Here is a 27,107-nt window from a genome sequence, read left to right as displayed (position 1 = left end):
TTAATAGAAAAAAGGAGTAGTCTAAATGTGAAATCGCAACTATATAAAACAAACTGATTTAGCCATTGAAAGATATTGTACAAACATTAAGGTTATAAATCAGTAGGAAGGAAGCTAGCGATTGGTTAAGACATGAGAGATGGCTGATTGGTTATCCTGCTCCAGTTGTCAATCATTCAGCCATCAGCTTCCACTTCAAAGACAGATCACTTTGTGCACAATTTCCCTGCTAATGATAGGGTGTTGAGGCAGGTATACGCATCAGTGCCGCTTGAGAGGTAAGTACCCATACTGATGGCCATGGAAGTGCAGAGAGCAATACAGTAGTTAGGTGGCAGGCTAGCTTCCCTCTCCAGTGAGCTCCGTGTTTGCCCCTGGGCAGAGCCACTCTCCAACAGACCAACTCTGCCTGTCACAAACACTCTCCCGTCTTCATGCTCTCTCTTTTGCTTCTCTTCCGTGTTTTGTCATCCACACCATATTTTAATTCTTACTAGCTTTTAATTTCTCTCTGTAGACCCAACGGGAGTTTGATTATTCTCTTACTTGCTCCAATAAAATGTGTATGTGTCCGTGCAGCCAGCTGTGGCTTGAGGCCTTATGTTTTTCAGGGTTTTTCTGTAGGTAAGATTGTTCATCTCAACCTCGTGAAAGCTATATCCATCGTACACCCCAAGGGCTTAAAATCTTGCTTCTAATTACACGTGGACTTAAGAATGAGTAGACTTTAGTGGTATAGGGTCAAGGTCACAAGACAAGGGTTGGCCATATCTCAAGAATAAATATGCTAGCTATGACAATTTCAAATAATGTGTAATGTGTTAAAATGGAGGTTATGACATTGTGGATGGACATGGATGTAGCCTAAAGTGCAACTTGACTCATGGGCCGAGGTATAAAAGCAGTGTTTCCAGTTTTCTAGGAAATATACTATTCACACATTTCTCCGGTGGGTTTGCTACTACACTCAAGAATCACAGCTTAGGAAACACACACAGTGCCATGCAGACACAACCTGACACCTCATCCCCCCGTGGTTTGTCACAAAGTTGCAACAAAGTCTGCAATCTCCCCCTCATATACCCCTGCTTCCTCAATTCCTCTCATTCCTTTCCATTTCCTCCCTGCTGTATTATCCTGTCCATCTTTTCCGATGTCTTTTGTCTCACTGACCATGTCAATCACTATATAAAAAGGATAGATTAAAAGGCTAGATTGGTGCATCCAGTCCATCCCCTCAGGACGTGCTGTGAATAGGGACTCTCTGCCGGTCTGTCCCCATCCAATGTTCCAATCCGAATGTTCCGTGTTTTATTGTCTGGAGGAAGAGCCACCTCAGTGCAGCCCTTCCCCTCATGCCGCACTCCTGCAGGAATTGAATGTGTAATTGTTGGACTACCTGTGCCTTTTGTTTCCCATGTGGAGTACAGCAGAGGCAGTAAAACAAATGACAGTGAGCGAGAAGTGCAGCTGTGTTTGTGGGAGGTTAGTTAATGACTGGATAAGTGAATGCAATTAAAGCAGAAAGCATTGTGTGCACGACTGCTCCCTTTGTGAGCACTTCATGAACTCTCAGAGGCCAAATCCATTGAAGCGACAAACGGACATTTATTTTGCAAATATATTCAGGACGGAACTAATTTCTTGATTTACATACAGGGGTCGAATTCAGGCCAACTCTTTTCTCTGTTGCACACGCATATCCCCTTCTATTCTCCCCTCTTTGCCACCCTCAATCTTCCATTCACCTTTCCGTCTTCTATGCTGTTTTTCTTTTCGTCCACTTTCCGCCATCCTTTTTCTCACCTCTCCAGTTTGTTCTTGCTAACAGCCCCAGCAGGAGAAGGATGTGCTCTACAGGCTGGGGTCTAGGGGGCCACAGCTGCCCAATAACACCCTGATTTATCAACCTCCTCCAGCGAGCCTGCATGGAGATGCTGTTTTGCTCGCTTGCTTTGGTTGTTACTTACAGCCGGCGAGGCAGGTTGTTTGTATTTCTGGCTGAGCGTCCTTAGGATGTGTCTGGTGTAATGAAATGGCTCTCCTTGTAATGTATCTAGCCTTCTCGCCAGTAGCTGAAGCCTGTCTGTGTACCTATCGCTCCTGTTTTTTTCTCCACCAGGATATATTTACTGACGTAATGAATGAAAGGGTGACTGCTGGTCCTGGTTCATGTTTGTTTTATCAATCTCCACCTCCACCACCATTTGATAACAGACGATGAAGTCTTGGTTTTTTCTCTCTTTCAGTGCATTTCTGCTTCATATCCTTGTTGCTCTTTTTTTGTTGCTCACTGTACTTCTTATTTTTCTCACATCTTCTCCCTCCTTCTGTTCATACACCATGTCCAGTTACAGATGGAGACAAGATATTCACAGATTCCAAAATACTTCATTCAGAATTAAATGTTTTCCTTTTTTTTTTTTTATCTTTTTCACTTTCTCTCTCTCCATCTATTTCTACCCCTCTCTCTGCCTTTAGTCCAGTACCAGATGGAGATGATGCGTTCCCTGCGTCACGTCAACATTGACCATCTGCATGTGGGCTGGTACCAGTCCACCTACTATGGCTCCTTTGTCAGCAGAGCGCTGCTCGACTCCCAGTTCAGCTACCAGCACGCCATTGAAGAGTCCGTTGTACTGATCTATGGTAAGTAAACGCACAGTGAAGACACTCACAATTGTGCATGATATCATACTCTTATCAAATAAAAACGTTCTATGCAATGGAGGAAGTCAATAGCACTACTATGTCCATAAGTTGGGCATGTCACATTAAAACCTACATATAACTTGATTAAAGTCATGTTCAAATACTTTACAAATAATTTTAGACCAAAACTAATGCTTGAATTGTATTGTAATGGTTCACCCAGCGACGCTATAAAACAAAGCAATACTCATTTTGGTTTTAATTGCCAAAAATATGTATTACTTTTAGTATGTTTGATTAGCCTAGATGGCTTTGAACATCGGCCAGGGCATGTATATTCAGATGGTCTAATTCTTATCAAATCTGTTACCATCATTACCAGAAAATGTTATATTGACTGAGTTGTGAAAGCGCATGAATGCAAAGAGCAGAGTCACTGCTATATTGTTTACTTGTCACACAACCATTCAGCCATTCAGACAGCCGCTAATGAAGGAGTTTCAAGCTGACGGAAAGTGGTTCCAGGAGAGTAGGGCAGCACCAGTTAAGATTGACACAATAGCTCCACAAAATAATGCTGCTGTGTCATAATACAATGGGGAAAACATTCTGAAATTGCAACACCTTGCTGAGATTTTAATAACCCACATCAGTATTAGATTGTACTTCCCAGACAGTAAAATGGCACTGCTACTAGCGACTGTGTGGTTCATATTCAATTTAGTTTCAGCCATGATTAAACAATCACAAGTCAAATGTGGTTTCTCAAATCAATATATATCCGAGAACAGGATGACCTGGAAAGTCTTTATATTCTACTGTGGTTGACATTCAGAGAATCATAACAGTAATTCGATTTGACAGATGTAGGAAAAGATTAGTTGAGGTTAGCACAAATATAAAAAAAAAACATTGTTGCGTTTCAAGATAAATCTCGCAAGTGTCTTTGTTGACATCAAATACATTTAAAATAGAAGCAAGAGTTTGAAAAAGATTTATAAATATATTCTCTTTCTGCAGTTTCAATTTATAAAATGCAAACTGCCATCAAACATTAAGGTAGCGTGGTGCAGGAGTAGTGCAGAGGCTTATGATCTCGGAGTAAATCATCAATGGCAGGAAAAGAAAGGGCTCGGAGGTAACACATGTCTGTCTGCAGCCCTTGAAAGGCCAACAGCAGAGGAGGCAGTGACGAGCAGAAAGCAGGGAAACACACAGGATTAATAAGGTAGCTGGTAACCACTTACATGAATGCACGGACATCATGTGCCTGCACCTGCTTCACAGGAAAGACCTTTAAGAGCTGCCCATAATTACTGCACCACAAATGCCATCCCAGATGGTGAAAGCTTTCTTTCAAATGACAGCAATATTAAAACCTACACGACAGAAAATTAAAACCTGTCACTGCAAAACAGTGTGCAGTTAAATCCTCAGTGACTAAGTAAATGATGATTGATTACTACATAACCACTTCAAGTGTTTATTGATTCCGGAGGCAGAATATTAGGTCATTACATGGATATGTGCACATTGAAGTACTTAAAACAAGTATTTAATCTGTGGCTGGTTTCTATGAGAGCACAACTCATCTCTAGCTATATTCATAGTGCTGGAACAACTTTGGCATTACAGCATGTTTTTAAGTGGAAGACATATTGGAATGTAGACATTGGAGAACTGGCGGATCAGTCATGATAGTATTGAAAGAGGGGGGGTGGTAACTTCTTGCAACAAAGGATCCAAAGCTAAAATAGAATGCCATGCCACACACAATTTGGCTACCAAGGTGCTCCAAGATAGTGATTTCTGCCGGTATTGCACACTTCATAATGTGCTGAGCTTACCTCCTTAAGGTTTATGAGCCGAAAAATAAGTGTGAAGTACAGCCAGGGTGACACAAAGCGTCTTACAAGCTCACTGACCTGAGATCAGTCTTTCATTAAAACAGCTCAGTGTTTATCCACTCACTACAAGTCAAGAGTGAGGCAGCAACTGGAATTGCCATTTAAAAAAAAAAAAAAAAAATTATGAAAACAGCTTTGAATTTCATCAATGTTTCAGCGCCGGTGAGTGTCAAGGAAGTCCCCCCGGCCCTGTTCTTTTTTTTCTCCAAAATCACTTCAGGGTTGTCATGTTCAGATTGTACAGATCCATGACAGGCAAAGATTAATTTTAACCAGCTGACATATGAACCCCTCTGATCAAGTCCTGCCAGGCAGCTGGCCAGGCAGGCATTCAGACAACCCTTTCCTATTCTAAATGAGGGCTCCTGGTAATGTCAGTCAATAATGCAACGCTTAATGGATCAAAGCGCTTCAAAGGAATTGACATTCTCTCTGTTTAAAGTCAAAGGGAAAGACAATTGATTTATTTTTTCTTGTCTTCGTCATTAGCTCATAAGTCATTTCATGTCGATGGAGGAATCAATCAGGTGGCCAACTGGCGAGTTATTAGCTTCCTCCCAATGACAGCCTAGAATTGGAGTGGGTTGCTACAACAATTGGTTAACATGTTTTCCACAACAATCATTTTTCCTGCAAGAAGTGTACAGTAGAATTGGTTTAAATGGACAAGCAGAACATCTACAATAAAGTTTAGCACTTTAAGAGTTTTGAAGATATGTATTTGTTTATGTATGAAATGAATTGAATTTTGGAAACCAGCAAGTACAGCCTAAATAGATCCTTGGCAGTTCCAAATGTGCTCAGTTCAGCTGAAATTTTATGTGTGGTTTTATAGACTTTCTTGGTTTGGAATTTACAAAATGAAGACAAAACTTAAACAAACCCTGTTCATACTCTCCATGCAGTTTACTTCATATTGATCAAGCGAAAGCATCCGTGCAAAGACACACATGGTAGAGTTAGGCATTTCCTGACAGGAAAGTTAAATTCCACAAATTCAAGTGGATCCGAGGAGCTGTGTTTTGATTTATTTACCAAGCTTCCTATGGAAATGAAAGAGTTGTCATATTCAAATGTGGCTGTCCCGCAACCAGTCTCAGTAAAAATGGTCCTGCATGAAGATTTGCTGTATCTCGTTTGGGAGTGACTCTGCCAAAGGCAAATCACTTGTCACAGTTGGCTGTTGAGAGGGAATAAGTCACACAAACATTTCTGATGGACTGTAGTGTGGTGGCGTTGAGCCTGTCCTGTATGAGCCAAAAGAACCACTTTCCCTCTTTCTCTTTAGCAAGTGTAATAGAATTGGACCACTTAGCCATTCCTCAGGGCCTGTCTAGATATATGTTCTGTCTTTTTTAAATGTTACTTTAGCTAGGCTTTCCAGTTTGTTGAATTGATTTAATATAACAGAAAGCCTGCTGTACAAATGCAATTTTGCAATAGACTTACTACTAGCTCCCCCACTCGCCTCCTTACTACTCAAAATGGTAAGCCTGTACAGACATACATGAGTGTTTTTCATTCCTATTAAGGATTGAATGGAAATTATTTTAAAGAGATGGTTCAGTCTTTTTAAGTGGGGTTGTTTGAGGTACTTATCCATAGCCAGCGAATTACCTACAGTGGATGGCAGTCGGCACGTCCCTACATTTTAGAAACAGGTAGGAGTCCCAGCAGGGAGCAAAGCAATGCATCTTCCCCGATTTGTTCTTTTATGGTAGCTCCCCTGCTGCCTTCATCTTGTTGTTTCCACTCACGACAATAGTGATGCTCAGATTAATCACACTTCTTTCTTCGTTTGTAAATAGTAACTTGACACCTGAGATGTGTAAAATAAAAATGCTTTCATGTTTTAGGTGACAATAAAACTAGATTTGCATTTTTGGTTTGTTCAATTTTAAATCAGTTCGTCCTCTGATTATATCGCTTTGTTTTATAAACGTGTTGAGCAAATGGATAACTCTTGTGAAATGTGGTTCTTAGTGAACTATATCACTGAAAAATACATTGATAAACATATAGCCATACTTCAGAATCTTAAATGTGTACACTCTGGAGAAACATTCATTCTATACTTTGAAACGTGTATACAAATATTGAATAAATGAAGTGTTTTAGCTGATGTCAAAATAAGATTTAGCTTAATAGAAGCATGGGTTTGAAACGACAACCTAGGAATCAACTTTTGTTTGATTGGTTAACCTAAAGAGGAAATCAGATTTGTTGAACAGTTTAACCATTGGTATTAATCACTCTCTCTTTTCATTTTAGACCCCATTAAGACGGCACAAGGCTCCCTGTCCCTCAAGGCCTACAGGCTGACCCCCAAACTCATGGAGATCTGCAAAGAGAAGGATTTCACACCTGAGGCGTGAGTAACTTTTAGAGAAACACACAGATACCATGGATGAAATGCACAATCGCATGCACAAAGAACTTTACATCTTCACAATAAATCTGTTTTTATTTGTGCTTGTAACCAAAATTGTCTCTGTATGTCTGTCCAGATAAAGAAAGGGAAATGTTCTATTGTAGCAAAATCATATAATGAAGTATCAACAATGTCACTTTTTCCCCCTCAAAGTAGTAATGCTTTGACTGAATTGAGGCCATAAAATGTTTGTTAGCTTTTGCCACCCAAATTACCATATAGCATTGAAAGGGGACGCAACTGGTAGGTGTTCTGCTTTAGACTTAACAAAGCGAGATGTACATTTGTTTTTATGAGCAGTTCTTAAGAAAGCTCATGAAGACAGGCGCATGTTGAATGGCACTAGTTAATTTAAACACTTGGCTTCACATTGATTCATTTGATTCTGCTTATCAATGAATGCAAATATAGGCTTTTGCATCCACAGGGGAGGCACTTTGTAGCAGTTGCAGATTGACGCTGATGATGATTTATCAGTTCGCCCTTGCACGTCAAACAAATGTACCTTGTTTACCCATTTTTTGACCCCGAGGCTTATCGTAATTGCTTTTAAATTGCAGCTAAAAATGAATGTAATGAGCGGACCATTTTCCACGGCGGTTCACGATACTCCAAATGCACAAACTCGCGCATGCATATACACGCACTGGCAAATGCAAGTAAAACTCACCATTTAAAAAAAAAACTCAGAACATCGAGATATACATTTGAAAATTTACTAAAAGCGAGTAGATTTGCAGTGAAAAAATGTAACCGCAGCATTTCATTTCTCAATCCTATTTCCTCTATTTCCCCACCTGTGTGTCTCTATTACCTGCAACTCTTTCTCTATTGACCCAGTGTGTTTGGCCCAGAGTCGGGAACCTACTCATTTTTGCGGCTTTTCTTCAGTTCATATGATTTATTACGACTCCAATCTGTAGCTATCAGAGTTCCCAATAAGCCCACTATTGAGAGGGGCCAGGGCAGGAAAGGACAATATCGCTCATAGCAACAATTTTGTCTCGATCCTATTATTTTCTGAACAGACTCGAAATCTGAATATCAATAATGTTTCCATGTTTTTTTTACTCCGAGATGCAAAACTTCAAAAGCGTTTCATTTCCTCCACCACTACAGTGTGTGTAAAAAGAAGTCTCTTTCATGTTGCTGTGTTTGATGTTACATAAGCTTGCATATATTGTGCACCTTTTTGAAATGAAAGGCAGGCATGGATGAGTGCTGAATAGAACCATCCCTTTGAACTGCCCTCCAAGTCTGCTGGGCCATGGAGGCATTGGTCAATAGCCCTCCACTTCAGCACAGAATATGAAGCATCAAATTAGTCCGACAGTGTAGTCAACCTTTGGCTTTGTCCAGCGGGGCCCAACTTGGAAAGAGCGTGGCATTAAGTGCGCCAAAGTCCAGTAGGTTTGACCAATTTGTCCTGCCTGGAATGGCCTGTATTTCCTTATTGGCACTTTTTTGTATCGCTCTGCAGGCATTTGCAAAGGTCATAATTTACAGGAAATGTTCTAAATCCCTGCAGATGGATAATTGTGCCGATATGTATAACAAACAGTATTTATAACATTATGGATTTACCTTATAGATTGCTGCTATCCATACTGATTTTTCTTCTACGCTCTCCAGGCCTGAGGGCAGAATATTCCACTTTTGCTGCCGCAGTCTAATCTTAAAAATGATTGCCGTAGCTGATACTCTACTTCAGGCTGTCTTAAAAAGTATAAAAAGTTGATAAATCAATTTAGTGAAAATTAAGGCTATTAAAAGTATTAAACGGCATTTTCCAAGGTTTTACATTTTGTAGCTTGTTTTCAATAAGTATATAAATTGTCCAAAGAGGTTGTATTCTACAGTTTGCCTGAATGTAATCATTGCGTAGGTGTGTAGTGTGATTCTGTGTAGTTTATTTATGGCATCCCGTTGGATTTGACGTCATCTGAACAGGACATCGCACGCTCACTGCTTGATAGCAGAAGACCCGAGGTGACAGGGCTTTCAGTGTTGCAGCTCCCAGACTGTGGAACAGCCTCGCAGTACATATCCGGACTGCTGAGTCAATTGAACTTTTTAAATCTCAGCTAAAAACCCACCTCTTTGCACTGGCTTTTAATACTAGTTGAACATTACATTTTTACATTTGTATGTGTTTTTTTTTTTTTTTTTATAAATATTTTTCTAGTTATTGTGCTTTTTATCATGTTTTTAATTATTGTTTTATTATTGTACTCCCATTGTGTTATTTAATATTTATTGCCTGTACAGCACTTTGGTCAACTGAAGGTTGTTTTAAATGTGCTATATAAATAAATAAAGATTGAGATTGATAGCGCGCGAAGGTCCGTTTACGCCGGTTGTTAAACAACATCGTTATGGGGAAATGCAAGTTTGCGTCCAAATGGTTGGAAGATAAGGAAGAAGGACAATCAATACTGTATATAGTCAATGTGAGGTAAAGTGTGTCGCCAATGTAACCGGTTAAAACTCAAAGTGGCGATGAGGTCTTTAAATGTATGGAAAGGGTCTTAAAAAAGGTATTACATTTGACTTCAGGATTCCTGCATATACCCTATACTTGGAAAACGAAACACTTTTTTTAAATGACTATCGGAATCAGATGATCCTCCACACCGCTCTTTACAGACACACAGACAATCACAACAATATAAACACTCCTGTTTCTGGTAGATTAATGCAGTGATTTTATTGATCCCAAAACAACTAAGACGTCCCTAATAAGCCAACATTAGACGTATACAGACATTAGTTTGTTGTTCATGCACTGTGCACTAGTGACAGGCAGGCATTCAATGCAATCGGATTTATGTGAGACATTAAGCAAAGTTTGAAGGTCCATTTTGTGTTAACAGGCCCATGTCAGAGAAAGAAAGAGATGCAGCTTTTAGCTACCGTGGAACAGGAAGAGGTGGTTAAAAATCTGTCGTTGCTTTGCACACTTATCAACGGTGCCCATAAAAAACTCATTTAGGCTACTTAGTCGAACATTGCTTGGGGTGTGCAATGTGAACATCCCATCGCATCACACCATTTGTCGAAATCAAAATGCAGCATGCATAACATTACTATTCATTTTGCTTTTATTTGGCTGAGGTGCAATTTATTGAGATGTAAAGGGCAAGTGGTATAGGTACAATACTCCATTTGCAACTTTTCTTGTCAGCGCGTGTAGAAAAACAAATGAAAATAGAGAGCCATGTCAAAGCAGACCCGAGGAAATCTCTTCCCTCAACAGAACAGATGTTTAAAGCATGGAGTTGCATTAAAACCAGACATAAAACAACTCTGAACCCCATCCACTCTGTTTTCCTAAAACGTTTTCAAAATGGCTCCGGTGTCGAGAGGTTTTGTTCCTGATGGAGCTCTGGCAGGAGGCTGCGCTCCATCAGGACCAATCCCTCTCCCCACCTGAACACTTTATTCCCATCTGCTACCGACCTCATTAATAAGGCCGGGACCCCCAGTGACACTTGCCTTCAGCCACCATACAGACTGTATGCATTACACTAATGCACACCATGCAAACAATATCTTGTTTTTAGCTATTTCATTTAAGTATTGCCTGTTCTCCACAACCCTCCAAATATTCACACCTCCTCCACTTCCATAACATTAGGCGCGTTCACACCAAGTACTTTGCCGTATTTAGTGCCGGCACTTAGTGCCCCGGTACTTATTACCCCAGGGCATTTAGTACAGATCGCGTTCACACCGGAATAAATTCCCTGAGGGAAGATTACGCAAATGAGCCGCTGACGTCACTTCGTCTTCTTCTGCTTTGGGTTTACTGGCAGGCCGCAAACAACTTCACGGTGTATACTGCCACCCGGAGTCCCCGGCCGGAAGTCCCCGGAGTTGGGGACTGGCTTCAGTAGAAGCTGCTGGGACTCCCAGCAGCTTCTACTGAAGCCTTCCGAGTAAATCGCCAGAACGCCGACACCTCCTCATCTCCACATCTCCACTGCTCCCATGTTTTATTTTGTGTTGCCATAAGATAGTCTCTCTGCGTTTGTGCGCTGGGCGAATGCTAATGCTAATAATGCTAATGCCAGGATAATAAAATGGCAGCTCTACAAAACATTTCAGAGTTGTACAGGGTGTGGTTTGCAATTCGCCCAGCCAATCAGAACTGGGGAACTTTTTTCCCCCAGGAAAGTACCATCTCTCAGCAGGCACTAAACATGGTGGTAAAAGTTCCTGAGATTAAGTGCTCTTTTTGGTGTGAACGCGACATAAGGGGTACTAACGGAACTAAACGCGAAAAGTACGGTGAAAAGCACTCCGGTGTGAACGCGGCTAATAATGCACATATTTGATTTGATTGTATTATTCCAAGTACTTTGCAATATTATACTGCACATCTTTTTTTGGTATATCCACATTTCATGTAACTAATTTTGAATGTAATGTAAGTAATGATGAAAAACTATCTGGGAGTGACACATTGTAACATAAGCTCTCTTCTTCTGCCTCTGTCTCTCCTGTCCTGTCCTTCACTCTCCAGCTTAAAGAAGGCTAACATTGGCTTCGAGCACATGTTCGAGGAGGTGCCCATTATCATCAAAAACTCCCACCTCATCAACGTGCTTATGTGGGATCTGGAGGACAAGTCCACGGTTGCAGACAAGCACGAACTGCTCAACCTCTCAAGCAGGTAAGATATGAGCTCACGAAAGCCATTTAACCTGTTAAGCCCCATAGCCCCCGCCCGCAACATTTAATACACTATGAATTTGTCAAAATTCAAATAAGCAATTAAATGAAAATGAAATCATACTCATTTAACGGGAAGAAACTCCGCTAACTGACGATACGAACCATTTTTACCGAAACAAAACACAAGTCTCACAAGAAGCGTCTAAATGAGCCCTGAGCGAAAAAATGCTACCGCACTTAGCACAGAACTCTAGGTATAAATACTTTATTACTTATCGGATCTGCACAAACAAGCTTTGCTAGCAAACTGAGATTCCACAGATTCTAGATATACAAGTATCATCACTGAGCGATCAGAACTCGCGACAGGGGAAGCAAATACAGACATCACAACACGCAGCTTACGGTAGCCAACACGGCAATATTCTTACCTTTAGCTGTTGTTCTAATCAAGTCGTGTTCAATTGCATTAAATGAGAAAAACGCGGCTGAAGGTTAATCCAATGGTTAATCCAATGTGTCTGTCACTTTGAAAAAATTACTGATAATCCATAATTACATTTTTATGTCAAAAACTGAGTTTTCATATTAGCTGCTAATGATAGCTACCAGAGTGTATGACAGCTTCCTGTTTTGGGTATTCTGGATACGCATCACTATCACTCCTTATTTGGTAACGTGTGTGTATGTGGAACTTCCCCTCGATTCTATTGGCTCTAACGGTTCAAAGGAGATGTCAATCATCAAAATCGACCATGGGGGGCCAGAGATAGGTCAAATCCACCCAAATGACCCCAGAAGTGGGTTTTTTTTGTTGCTAAACCTCTCTAAAAAGGTCAAATGTCCCTTGTTTTGCATCAATCTTGATACAGGGTACTTATTATATGTTATAGTTTGGATTCCTAAAGCTTTTAGTCTACTATCCCATCATTCAAGGGTGGTTTTCACTATAAGTAATGTTTTTTTTTGGGACGGACACAATAATTTACATTTTTTACATCTGAATTTTCTTTAAAATAAAAAACATCTATATTGATTCTGACTTTTCTACATCCATCTCACAGGTTCATCATTGCTTTGAGAAAAAATATTATTAATTTACCCCTTTTAGAAGGGAAGATATGGTCATTTGTTCTGGGAATGTCATTTTCGAGCCTGAGACCTGGAAAACAGGTCTTAAGAAGGAGGCTTTAGGAGATAATGCAAGTACTTTTTCTCTTTGGATCAACTATTTCCATCTGTTTTATCTCCTGTCTCACATTTACAACATGTTTTTGCATGGTCTCGTCAGGCACTGAGTGGGTTCATCAACATCTGTCCTCCTTTAAAAAAAACTAAAAACGTTCATCTCGCTGCACATTTTCGAATCAAGCAGTGAACATGTAGGTTATCCGACAGATGTAACTGCTTTGGATACTCATGATTGTTTCACATGCATATTCTTATACTGCACTTGAAGTCACCATTTAAAGATCAGAATGGCAGGAAGCTTTTCAATCTCTGGACTTATTTGCTCAATTTCTGGTTCATGTTTCATTCCACTCTTACATTACAGCATTGTCTATTTTTATGACACTGCCTGCATAATGGAGGAAATACTGTCATAAAGTTCATTAACAGACCTCTGTGCCAAATCACTATACCACAAAGTCCAGGAAAACAGGATATTGATAGCAATAACATCACTCAACCTTAAGCAAAGTGTCACTTCAATTTGATTCATTTGCACACAGGGACCATTGTACTGTACACGCATATCTACTAAAGAATAACGTCTTCCCTAAAGTGTCTTACACGCTTTAAGACAATGTCATGGAATCTCTTTAAACCTGCAGGGCGCTTTCACAGACATGAGTTAAAGCTAGTTCTAAATGAAAATTGATTTGACATTAGGGCTCATGGGCATTTATCTGTCTTGTGCACTGTTCTTAAGTGTGCCAGATTGATGGAAGGAATAAGAGATCTATCGATGTGTCTTGGCTTATGTTTATCCTCCATACATGCTTTTAGTGCCATTTTCAAGCACTGCTTAGGAGGGCTGGTTTGAGTTTTATCTTTATATTATTATCTTAAGACTCCCACCCAAAAAGTAAATCCCATAACGTAAATTACTGAACAGGAATAGTATTGTATCCAAAGCTCAAGCTTCTGTGCAATTAACTTAAAAAACCTATTAAAAACCCATAACCGAGTCATATTATTGCATCGGGAGACAAATTCCTCCATTATAATAAACATGGTCTCTATAGTTTATTCGGAAACGTCACTGTAGCAGTTTACATGTTTTATTTCTTTATGATACTGGCCGCTACAAAACTATAGACCGCATTTTTGACCGATGGGAAACAAATGCTCACGCTGTTCACCTCGCTTTGTTAGCTTGCTTTACCATTTATCATTAGTTGCAGAAAAGACCGTTTGTGTACAATGTGAGGGTCAGATTCGGATCATTTCCACAATGTTGAATACGCAGCTGACAACACTAATGAAGTTGGGGTCAGATTGGGTGGATCTGCGATGTCATAAACTGGAGTACTCTGGAGAAAATACAACAAGCTGAACAGCATAAACTATACTGGCCATGTTTTCTGTAATGAAGGAATAGGTCACTGTGCAACTTTATGGTGTGATTGAAATCGTTTTTAGAGGATAATGTAAATCTATGGCATACGATTTATGAGCCGCAGACGATAGTTGTTGGTAGAATTAATTATTTGCTGGGTTTTGTTTTTTTGTGGATGACAATGAAAACATTACAGATAACACCAGCTTTATCCTTTAGAACGAATTGTTGACCTTCTTGGACTGCAGTACAATGTGTGTGTGTGAGGGACACACCATCAGGACATATTCAAATGTTGAACCTGCCAGTCATTGAAATGTTAACTGAAAACTGTAGCTTGTGTTGTGCATCTTAGGGCTATAAAACAAACTCCAGTAGTTGTTGCATGGATCTAATCCATAAACAACAAAAAGCCAGTCCATAGAAATATTCTGGTTCTGAACTAATGGGTGTACCCTTGAGGTAGTATCGGATGTTTGATTGGGATATCCAGCCCAAAACTTGCTACAGTAAATGCCACATCTAAATGTCAAGATATATTTATTCAGAAATGTCTCCAAAAACAATACTTGCCATCTAACTTTTGTCTTCCATCACTAATGAGCACAATATGAACAAATACCAACCCCACCGTATCAACTCGCAGCCTGGCACTTAAAGTCTCGCATTATGATCTCGGAGGCTTTCAGCATCAGTCTCAGGAGAATTTATCAGCAATCATTTATGGAGATGAACCGCTGCAATTGGAGCAACAGCTGTGAAGCCTCCCAGGGGCAGGTGTGAGACATTAGCACAATAACGACTCGAAGTGCTGATTTACACACTGTTGGCGTGCAAAAACACTCCACGCTGACTTATGCACTGCAGTTTAGCACATCAGGAGTTGTTGTGATTTTTTCTCATCTGTGTCCTGTAACGCAAGTAAGACATTATCTTAATGAACACAGCGCCTATGAACACATGTGCCTGACCCCAGGCAGTCATTTATTAGAATGTGTCAACCAGACTGAAGGAGAATACTTCACTTTTCTTGCATATTATTCTATTTTCCAAATGACTACTCTGAAGTTGAAACACAGCTTTTGCTATGACCCTGAATGGGGCAGAAGCAGCGAGGCCCTCCCCATAGGTTTCCCTGCATGACTGCCAATGGGATGTCTGGTAAAATGAAATTGTTTCCTGAAGTTGTCAGATTGCTGCGCAGCTCGGTCCTCACTTTGGATTGTAGCGTCCGTTTCTCGTCTCTCCCCATCGTCTGCTGACAGCCCCGCCCTTTTCTTCTCATTTCCACCCATTCAAAAAAAGACAACGATAATGGGTTTTATTTAATGTTTTTCCTTTTTGTCTCATTTTCCAATCTGCAGCCCCATTTGTCATTGTCATCCACGTCTAAGGCTGAGTGAATGTAGTTTCACTCCAGCAAACAGGCTTGTTCTTACCACAGATGATGATGTTGATGGTGGTGATGGATTGTATGAAAGTACATTCATTTATGGAGCTATTTTCTCATAAACAGCCTGCAAATGCCTTAATATTTACAATGTTAGAAAGTAACCTATATTCATGTCAGGTCACAGAGCTATCTTATATGCATTAGAAAGCGCCCGTAGTCCCTGACATTGTTGTTTATGAATCATCCTTTAAACCTCTACTTTTGGTTGTGTATGAATGAGCAACTAGTCAGTCCATTACCTCCAGTCTGCTTAGTTTAATTGGCCATCAGCATAGAAATGTTGGACAGTGGAAGGATATGTAAACATAAGATTCTTTCTACCCTTATATGTATTCAGTCAGGAAAATGTTAGTGCAGGGCGAAAATACAAGAACTGTGAGGCGTTGATAGAGCTGTAGGAGGTAGAAGGAAAATGACGAAGGTGAAGTAAATTAAGATCGAGAGGATAAAAGTCCTTGAGTGACAAACTGTCTCCGATGAGATGTTTATAAGAAATATTTCTTTATACTCTTACAGTTTCTTGTCTTTTTCTGCAATGAAATAATGATTATGGCCAGGGAGAGAGATACTAAGGACTTTAACACAAAATGAATAGCCTTTTCACTCACGTAAGGATTATGAATTTGCCCAACCCACGACAAATCTTTCTGAAAATATTAATTGAACGTTTTATCTTATACTTTCACAGAGCTAATGCTATAAACTACATTGGGACAATGTTAGATGTAGGCTATTTCATGTCCTCTTTAAAACCTATTATTCTGCTGCAGAAGCAAGCCAGAGATCCATATTGTGCCCCAGTGCATCAGTTAAAAAGGCTCCATCAGAGTATTACACTCATTATAAGAATGGAAGTCACTTCCTTTGGCAGCTTTGTTAAATAACGCCTCTCTGAACTTTCAATTTACTGAATGTCAGACCACTTTCGCCCACACATCAATACAGTTCTAGAATTTGTCCTCGATTGTCCTGTGTGAATATGAGCATGTAGGCCCGGGCATACATTCAGCACACTGTATGGGCTCCCTCGAACCCACACCGTGAAACAGAATCCGTGATGATAGGAAGTCCCCCCTTGGACTTTGATTTCTTATTCAGGATTGATCCGAAGGCTCACTGACCCATCTGAATAATTCATCTCTTAGGAGCGTTTGACCAGACACTGTGTAGTGTAGAATGCTTTATTTGGTGGGTACATTATTCCAAGCATGTATTATTGGCAAAAATGGTGCACAGAATTCTTTTAGCAGAAATATGTTTTGCATATTCTGGCTTTTATAAAAGTACTGTAACAACAGGACATGCTCAAAAACATGAACAAACACAGTAAAGTAAACTTGATGCGTGTGAAAGCATCCCTTCATTACCAAGTATGTTTCAAGCTCAGAAAGACTCACAGTATGAAATACAAACTAAATAAAAATCCAGTGCAGTCACTCGTGAACACGCACTTCAGTCCAGCTTTAAACTCTTGACAAATACATAAACGACAGATGTGCGACGGATTTTGCTCTGACTAAATGTTTTCCTTTGCATATATTATAAACGCGCACCAAACAAATTAGCTACCATATTGCTCGATGGAATAGTTTTAAATGGGCCTTCGTCAGCGAGAATCAATGTTGACACAGTCGGAGGGACTCGGCAGGGAAGTGCTGTGGCGAGATTTGGTCCTGGGCCATCAGTTTCCATGTTTACAGCTCTGACACTGCAGTGGAGGGCTGACAGACTGATCGCACAACAGCCCTCAAAGGAAAACACCATCGGGGCTGAAAGTGTCGCAGCAGCCTTAACTATGGGGAAGCCAATGTGAGCCCCTGAAAATAATACACTATTCACACCTTAATCTGAATTTTGAAAAGTGAAAAAAAGAAGGGAAATCTGACAGAAAACCCATTTTGTCCACATAACTTGTGCGCCTGACATTTGGCAACGCAAGGGCAGCCGACAGACCTTGAGGCTGAATATTTGATCACTTACATTAACACACACCTCATGCAGGTGTCAGGCAGAGATATGGGAAGTGTTGTCAGATTGTCAAGCATCCGAGAATAACATTATAAATCATCACCAGCAGTGTTCATACAATTATCTGCATGCATGTGGTGATATTAGTTTTCTCTCTATGTGCAAGCAAGCTTGATAGACATGTGTATTTCTGTTTGCATGTAAATGTGATTAAGGTGCTCGGTCGTATGCTAAACGGAAATTATCACGATGAGTGGCTTCATTGTGTGCATATGTTTTAATTATAAAAACACGCATGTAATCTATTCTGGTGTTTGTTTTGGCCATAGTCTGTTGCGTTGCAGTTTGTGAATTACATAACCCTATTCACTTTTTAATCTAGTTCAATCACCTTCTTCGCAACAAGAATACTACATTTGAAGCTGTGGAAATGAATGTTAGAACCGTCATGTACATACCTTAGTTTTTAATATTGTGAAGCCCCCTTAGGCCATTGTAAAACTATACGTGCTTTGTTCCAACAGTCGTTGTAGATGAAGCTTGCAGCAGCATAGTGACAAAGTGAAACAGCTCTCAAACAATTGCTATGCTTCTTATGCCAATACATGTTTCACTGAACTACATTGATACACCATAAAAAAAGTTTTTACACTTAAGATATTGGCTCGAATTGGCAGTCAGGTCAATTTAAGTTGTACCAGCAAGTGTTTTAAAATGTAAGACTTTGCACAGTCTCGGAAATTGAGTGTCTGTAATTTATCTTGACAAGATGATTTCTCGTAGCTTGCAACAGAAGACAGCATAAAAGAGCCAGGGCACTATTGATTTATAAATGTGCTAATTGCCAAATCTCGCGGCAGGGAGGAAAGCAACTAAAATCACTCAAAACACTCTGCACTCTTCCTCCATATAATCACACGAACAAAGAAACACACCAACAAAGCAGTTGCATCAGAGCGAGAGCAAACGCAGCCAAAACGTACACGGTTGCTGGCGGTCCTTGCGGCTACGATTTCCATTTAAACAAATATTTGGAATCTGTTTTCCCACAGTACACGCTGCATTATGTAGCACCCAAACAGTCATGAATGAAACAGTATAAATCCACAGAGGAAAGTGTAAGGGATCAATGTTTTGAAGGGGACCACTGCTGCTCAAGGTTGAACTTGAAGCAGTAGTGAGACATCTTGTCAAAAATGGACCTCACGGGAGGAGAGGAATGCCGGTGGAGTTGTGTCAAGTGTTGTCAGGGTGGTGGTGTTGGGAGAAGATGAGGGATGTGATACCGAAGCAGTGAGATGAAGCACGGGGCAAGAATAAGAGTCCTCAGGTCTGAGTACACTCAAACCCCCCTCGAGTGGTTTCATGGCAGATGTCTTTCAGGATACACAAGAGCAACAAATCTGCAGGGAGGAGACCTTTAAGATGAGGTCAGACTGGATGGCTAACATTGACTGTTGGAAAGTGCATATGTAGCATTTTTTACAGCAACCTAAGGTCTCTGAAGGGACATTTAAAGCTGGAATAGGGTCTACCACTAGCTAATGTTTTCTGTGTGTAGTGGTTGCTACTTGATGTAAGGATCTCTCTAAGGTCTATGGACTCTTTTTAAGATGACTTCACACTGAAGGTGGTACTGTGTAACGAGATGCTAGTATTGCTCGAGATGGTTTAGTTGAAGATTTGCATCCGAAGGTGGTCAAACTGCACTGATGCTTTTTAAGATCTGTAGGATCAACTATCTGTTATTTTTTAATGCACGACATTATTGCCCAAAAATTATATTCTCAGCCTATACTGTGTTTTATATCATATAATACTGAATATCTTCGGTAACTTGACCGACAAACAACATTTGTTGACATCACCTTGGACTTTGAGAAACTGGGATGGACATTTTCACAATTTTGAGGAGACTAACTAGAAAATATACAGCACACTTATAGATAATACAAATACTAGCCGTTGTTTGAACATGGCTAGAAATGTATCACAATACAAGTAAGACCTGCAGCACATATGATCAGCTAAAAATAATTTACATCACAGCACACACAAGTACTAATGGCTGCACAAAACCGTGTGAATGACACGCTGTCGTTTTTTTTCCAGCAACCATTTGGAGAAGAGCCTTCAGCTTCTGATGGACAGGGTGGACGACATGAGCCAGGACATTGTCAAGTATAACACCTACAGCCGCAACGTGAGCAAGCAGCAGCAGCAGAAGCACCAGGTAACACCCGAACACACACACACACACACACACACACACACACTACATACACCACACATCCACAGACACAATGAAAGAGCAGACATCACCCTACCAGCGTGATTATAAGGGAAAGAGTGACACACACACACACGTACACACACACACACGTACCTGCAGCCACAAACTCAGCAGGAAAACAGCAGGTATATTTCTCTCATTCTTGGATGCAACCAATTGCAGCTATAATCACAGCAGGGAACCTGTTTGACACACACACAAAAACAAACCTCAGGCTCACACATTAATGGACATGCACCCACTGAGGACCACCTGAAGTAACCACAGTAAACAGCAAAGGTTAGAGTTATATAAACATTCAGTGACATCTATAACTATACTCACATTTCTACACATGGATATTCCATAGGCATACTACTCATTATTGTAATGCTGTGTTCACAAAATAGAAGGCCTTCTCTGGCTCTCTAATGAAATTGTAGTTCTGCTGGTACGCAGTTCTAATAGAAGGCAACAGCCTCTATATACGCAGCCCTTTTTTGTTTCAACACAGGACTACTTTTTGTCTGAATCAGCCCTTAAAATACGAGGAAGAATCAGACTGGTGCGTCAGAACAATACCTGCATCACGTGATCAAGAACAATTGCCAAGTGCTCGGAAAAAGACATGCATGTTTTACTCCTTTATGCATATCGTTATCTAATTTCCCACTGGTCTGATTTGGATCACTAACTTAATTAATATACCATTTTTAAAAAAGACAATAAAAAGACTGCTTTGCTTAACAATTGCATTAACTTACTGATGTAAATGAGTGGGCGACAAGCTAATCACCAAGACCATCAGCAGTAATGTCTCAATCAAAGACACAGACACAGGTTTAGTGTATTGTTTTATTCTGAGCACACACTGAGATAAAACTAACCCTTATACATATATCATAGTGTTCAACCCTCACCTCAGTGCTGACATGCACCCACTGAAGACTAGCATCACTTAATTTCAGACACGCTTCCCCTTCATCTCCTGCATTATTTTCCCCCTCAATGAAATGGTCATTTTATTCACTACATTTATTTACATTTATGTGCAGTAGAGTAGGTTCACAAGGTTAGAAACCAGGCTCTCAGGATCTTTAAATACCACCCAGGGGGAGATGATGCATATGGACGCAGAGCTAGTATTAATGAACAGACCCTTTCTTTATTTTAATGAGAAAGTAAAAGTCTTCTGTTTTTATTCCTATTCCCTACCAGTGAGACAGACTTAATTTAAAAGCAGCAGCAGTAGCACTTTGTAAAACACACAGTCACACACGTACTGCAAAGACTCAGGACACACACTCCACCTAAAGTACAAACTCACCAGAAGCATCAAAAGGATCAGAACAAAATGTACACACACAGATGAAATAAGCCACGGAGCATCTGCAACTATAACCTCAGCCAGATGCATCATAAACGCAAACACAAAAGGTCACACACACACACAACTTAGGAAAATGGAAGCATAGAGGCTCAAGGTTACTCACTGATGCCTCTAAACATACACCTACGTTCAAACAATTCCATTATTCTGTCCTTATTCTCAGCAAGTAGAAATGTCTGAAGCATTAACGATAGTCAGCGCTGAGTCATCATCGCCTCGGATGATAGCCAAGTTCACATACATTACAGACTTACAAAAAAACAAAACGCATCTGACCACAGGTACTCCACCGCATGCACACGAGGAATTCACCGCCCGGGCCAGGGAGAAACACACCTGCGTAGTGCGTACACACATCCCCGGGCCAATCTCACACACTACAGCCATTACGATCCATCATCCTCCCCTTCCGACCTTCTCATCATCGCAGCCCGCAAGCCCGTACCCCTCCCTGACACACACACACACACACACACACACACACACACACACACACACACACACTCACACACTCACACACTCACACACTCACACACTCACACACTCACACACTCACACACTCACACTCACACACTCACACACACACACACTCACACACTCACACACTCACACACTCACACACTCACACACACTCACACACGGTCATGTCATACAGACATCACCCTGTGATGGTGTCCTGTTTCATGCGATTCTCTACAATGAACAAACAGTGCGCACAGAGCCTCTATTACGCCTTTCACACATCTACAGTACTTGCTCCATGTAATCTTGTGCTATTGACTCAGCTGCTTCCCGGACAAATGGAACCTTATTAATCATCATAGAAAGTTGTGAAAAGGCGCTGTGCTCAGAGGGCTCCATTTTTCATTTGCAGCTCTCTAAATTTGGTAAATAGCAGGTTCCCCGGCCCAATCTGTGGCCGAGTTAGTCTTTGTACCGGGAAAATGTATGTCTCACTCCCCCTGATTTATTCATTTTCAATTTTCTTTTTCTTCTCTTTTCCCATCGATGGAAGCAGGCAACACTTTGCAGAAGATTAGTTATGGAGCAATGTGTTAATCTTATGAGCTGAGGAGTCATGATTCATAGTTAATGATACAATTCAGCAACCATTAGATGATTCAGCAATATTTTCCAAGTCATTATTTCTGAGCCGTGTAATTATTTTGATGTACAAACAGTAAATATACACATAAAAGGCAAGCCAAGTCGTTGCTAGGAGTTTATTTTGATGTAGTAGGTGCTAAATGGATACTAATCGATTTCTCCAAGTTTTTCTCAATTTAGAAAATTATCATCAGTTCAAACTGAAACAAAGAAAATCAAGGGTGAACAATCTGATGTAGAGTCCATGTTGGATCTGTGAAAAAGAAACCCAAACTTAACATTAATTTTTTTTTTTATACAAGAGACCTTATCTTGAAGGGAATAACAGAGATAACACCAACACAACAGAATCATAATGACCAATCAATTAGCAAGCAGTTTTAGTAGAGCAATGAATATATATATATATATATATATATATATATATATATATATATATATATATATATATATATATATATATATATATATATATATATATATATATATATCTGCGTCTCTGCGTTTTGGCCATGTGTCGCACTGGAACACACCGCAAAGACTTCAGCCGACGGCCAAGAAGCACGTACGAACTGCGCATGCGTGAGTGGCAATAACTCTCCTTACCAGCAGGCGGCGGTAGTGTGTATTCGTCATTCAAAAGAGGCAACAACCGGAAGACAGACTGCGTGATAACCGAGAGAAGAAGAACAGACTGCGTGATATAAACAAACAACAAATAGCGTGTGCGTTCCATTTTCACTCTACAACGAGAAGCTCATGGGGCTGTACCTGTGTCGAGAGCTGGAGTTAAATGAAATCTCAGATTTGCCTTCTTAATCGTTTGTTTGGGTCCCTCACTTCCGTTTTGCTTCTCATGCACTGATTCGCTAGCTGAACAGCCAATCAGAGTGATTTCTTTTGTAGACTGCCTTTGGCCGGAAACCCGCGTCAACATGTTGAATCGGCGGGTTTTCGGCCGAAAAGGCGTCGGCCCGGCTGAAAAGACCCGACGGTGCGGGACACACCAATCTGAGTAGGGCGTGTCGACGCTCATCGTCGGCCTGACGCCCACCGACGCCGATAATCGGCCTGGTGTGTCCGTGCCTTTAGAAACTCATCAAAAATATTAAAGTTAGTACGTTTCGGATTATTTAAATAGAACTCAAAAACATGTAATTTTAAAGAATTTTTTTTCACAAATGGAAGTGATGGCCTATATTATGAGTTCCACTAGTTATTTTGATGTACCATGTGATCTGATCTCATATGAGTACGCTCTGATGCATTCTGACCACCTGGGTTTGAAACACTGGCTCGTATCACTGAATGCAATTTGCTCCAAACTTTCTCACATCAGGCCTCTAGTCCAGTTACCAACTTTGGAAGTTTTTTTAACCATAGCACATTGCCAAAAACACACCATCTCCAGCATGAGTCACAGTGTTTTCAGCGGCGTACTGTGCGAGGTCTTCTCTGCAGTAGCCCCTGGAAAGCTGGGTAAAATAAATTCTGAGAAGTCCTGCAGTTGTCAGTACAAGACCTGTGACGTGGGACGGTTTTATTTTCCACCCAGACAATGACCTCCAACACAAAGCCAACACTACACGGGAGTCCAGACCTCAAGCCAAATCAGACTTTGTAGCAGGACTTGACAACTGCTGCCCCCCCCCCCCCCAGTCCCCATGCAACCTGACAGCCCGAGCACTTTGTAAAGAAAAATTGGCTGTAAAAAAAAAAAAAACCTTCTAAAATGTCTTCCAGCAAATGCTCACTTGAACGAGGTTGTTTTTTATTTATACTTAGATGAGTTCGATTTTTTGTTTTCATTTGCATATTTCTTTTGATGGAGGGAGATCAATACTTTTAAGGCTTTTTATGTCTATATTTATATATGGAAGGTGGAAGAGCAAAAGTTTTTTGTTTGGTTGTTTAAAACATTTGCATATATTAGCATTCTGATTATGCAAAGGCTTGCTCTTTTGGCAGGCAAAAAGAAAGAACACTGGAGGAGTGGATGGTTAAATATTTGACTCAACACTTATGTTAGGGCTTTTTGTCAGCTTCAGTCCCCCGTACAGGTGCGTTGAGAGATGTGTGGTTGAAAGCACTCAAGTTGCTCCCAAACCATTTTTTCCTCATCTGCCGCAACCTCTCCTTTTGCCGATCTGTGTCAGGCTCTCCTCCATCTTGCCAAATTAACAAGGCTTTTAGGATCTCCAGAGACCCGGCACCTCGCTGATTTACTGACTGTCAGCCCTCTACAAATCACTCCATTCCTGTCAGCCCTTATAACTCCTCTCTCTGTCTGTCTCTTCTTTCATCGCCATGTATCTTTACAGCTCACAACTGCCTGTTGCTTTTTTATTTTATTATTAGGGTCTGAGACCTAGGTCGGCGAAGACCCTATTGAAATCGGTCGCGCAGCGACCGATAAACCTTTGACCCCCGCAACATATGTGAAAACTCACCAAATGTTGCACGCGCGTCAGAAGTGGTGCAACTTCAGATGTGTAATTGGTCCCAGAACTTTGCGTCAAAAATTGCGTAGGCCACGCCCACTTCCGTTTTTAACGTAAACTCCCCCCACTTTAACTTTCACGTAAACGAACGAAACTCGCTACGCATATCTAGGGTGCGGAGACAAACCAAAAAGCCTCTTGGAGGGGTATAAAATAACGTACAGGAACCCGGCCATTTAGAATTTGGCGTCGGAAAAACGCGATTTATCGTGTTTTTCGTCCTCCGCACGAAATCTATCTTCTCCCAGGGACTTTATCCGTACAACTCGAAATTCGTCGGGTAGCATCTCGAGACATGGGCAATTCAAAGTTATCACAGAAGTTTTTTTCTTTCGCACGGCGCAGCCGTGATTTGGCGCCAAAGTTCGCGTTCGCTCGATGCTAGGCCCATCCCTCGCCATGGAATACGATGATGTCATAACTCAAACTGACATGCTCACAACGCCACCAAACTTCTCATGATGGGTAACACTGCGGCCCTGAACAGCTCTACGTCAAATTTGATGTTACTTAATATGGCGTTACCATGGCAACGAATCCCTCGCCATAAAACACGGCGTCGCCGTAACTCCAATGGACACGGTCCCATCGTCCCCCAATCTTCACTTTTATATCACCGGTCCATGCCCCAACAGCTCTACGTGAAATCTGAGATCTCACCGTATTCCGTTTCCATGGCAACGCATCCCACGCCGTAAAACACGATGTTGTCTTAATTCAATGGAAAAGGTTCAAAACGGCACCAGACTTCAGATGACAGTTAATGGTTCGGCCCTCAACAGCTCGAGACACCTAGACACACACCTCGACGTGCGGACAACAGCCTGCGGAGCGTCGAAGACCCGCTCAACGCTGCTTGCAGCTTTAATTATTATTATTATTATATGCAACATTGTACTTTCTACATCTCTCTCCACTTTATTGCCCTTTGACCTGTTCCTGACTTACTTTCTTCATACCTTTTCTCTCACTTTTATTCACTCGCTTTCTCAAGTCAATGTTTCACCCTTTCTCTTCGCCTCACATTCTCACTGTCTATTCTGCTCTTGTTTTTCTTTCTTTCATTTCTTCTTGCCCCCTGCTTCTCTAACCCCGCCCCTTGTTTTCTCTGTGTGTCCCCCCCTCCAGTACGTCCAGAGGCGGACGCAGGAGAACACCCAGCGACAGAGCCGAGGGGAGCCCGCTCTGCCCGAGGAGGACATGAGCAAAATGTTCAAGCCTCCTCAGGCTCCACCACGCATGGACACGCTGCTCATTGCAGGTACGCACATACATTCAGTCTGACACAAACACACAGCCTTCACGCACGGACTGAGCTCATTTAGGAGACCCCCCCCCCTCTCCAAACTCCAACAGCCGCCTCTGCTCCCCTCACAGGAGCTCAGGTTTTGCTTTGTAATTATCTCCGCCATTATCTTGAAATTACATTAATTTAAAGTTTATTGACTCAATCTCCAACTCGCCCGCCCCTTTTCGTGCCGTTTCACGCTGTTCAGCTCTCCCCCGCCTTCTGACAACATTCTGATGCTTCCGTTTACTTTGTTCCACACTAATTTGATGTTTTTCCTCCCCCCCCTCTCTCCCGCCTCTGCCTCTTTGCGTGTATGTCTGTGTACAAATGTATGTATATTTATGTGGGTGTGTTTTTGTTGGATGCATGTGGCTACCTTCCAACAGGGCAAATTAACAACTACTGCCAGAACGTGAAGGAATTCACCTCTCAGAACCTCGGGAAGCTGTTCATGGCGGAGGCTCTCCAGGGACACAACTAGAGGAAAGAAACTGGGTGAAAGAATCTGCGATGGAGGGGAAGAGAAGGACGAGAGGCGGGATAAAGAAAGGAAACCACCTAGACGCCCATTGGAAGAACACACCATCTTTATTAGTTTTCTAAGGATTTACTCATTGTTTTTATGCCTGGTTCCATCTTGGATACAGAATGATCTTTAAATATCACTTGATTTAAATAAAAGTATTGCATCTCTACATTTTTCTCTGACTCTGTATATCTTTATAGTGAATTACTATTCAGCTTTTAATTGCTGCATATTTTATTTAGTTTGTTTTCTGTTTTGCTGTACAAAAATGATATTCTTGTACACAACATTAGCATGCCTAAATGGGACTCGTGCTCATAATTATACATTGTACTCGTACATGATTTCATTGCGACATGCATTTCGACT

General features: G+C 41.1%; 1 protein-coding gene across 1 annotated transcript in view; it reads left to right on the top strand.

The window, feature by feature from the left end:
- The window catches only part of LOC117480499 (eukaryotic translation initiation factor 3 subunit H), a 59,794-nt gene extending 32,887 nt beyond the window's left edge, over positions 1-26,907 (top strand). The window contains exons 3-8 of the mRNA XM_034127844.1: positions 2,482-2,649; positions 6,831-6,930; positions 11,516-11,665; positions 19,764-19,884; positions 26,050-26,182; positions 26,599-26,907. Coding sequence (XP_033983735.1) covers positions 2,482-2,649; positions 6,831-6,930; positions 11,516-11,665; positions 19,764-19,884; positions 26,050-26,182; positions 26,599-26,693 — 767 coding nt within the window. The 3' untranslated portion in view covers positions 26,694-26,907. The remainder of the gene's footprint in view (positions 1-2,481; positions 2,650-6,830; positions 6,931-11,515; positions 11,666-19,763; positions 19,885-26,049; positions 26,183-26,598) is intronic.
- The last annotated feature ends 200 nt before the right edge of the window (positions 26,908-27,107 follow it).

This window comes from Trematomus bernacchii, unplaced genomic scaffold, assembly GCF_902827165.1.
Source record: "Trematomus bernacchii unplaced genomic scaffold, fTreBer1.1, whole genome shotgun sequence".
In the NCBI taxonomy this organism is placed as follows: domain Eukaryota; kingdom Metazoa; phylum Chordata; class Actinopteri; order Perciformes; family Nototheniidae; genus Trematomus; species Trematomus bernacchii.
This window is presented reverse-complemented; position numbering and strand designations above follow the sequence as displayed.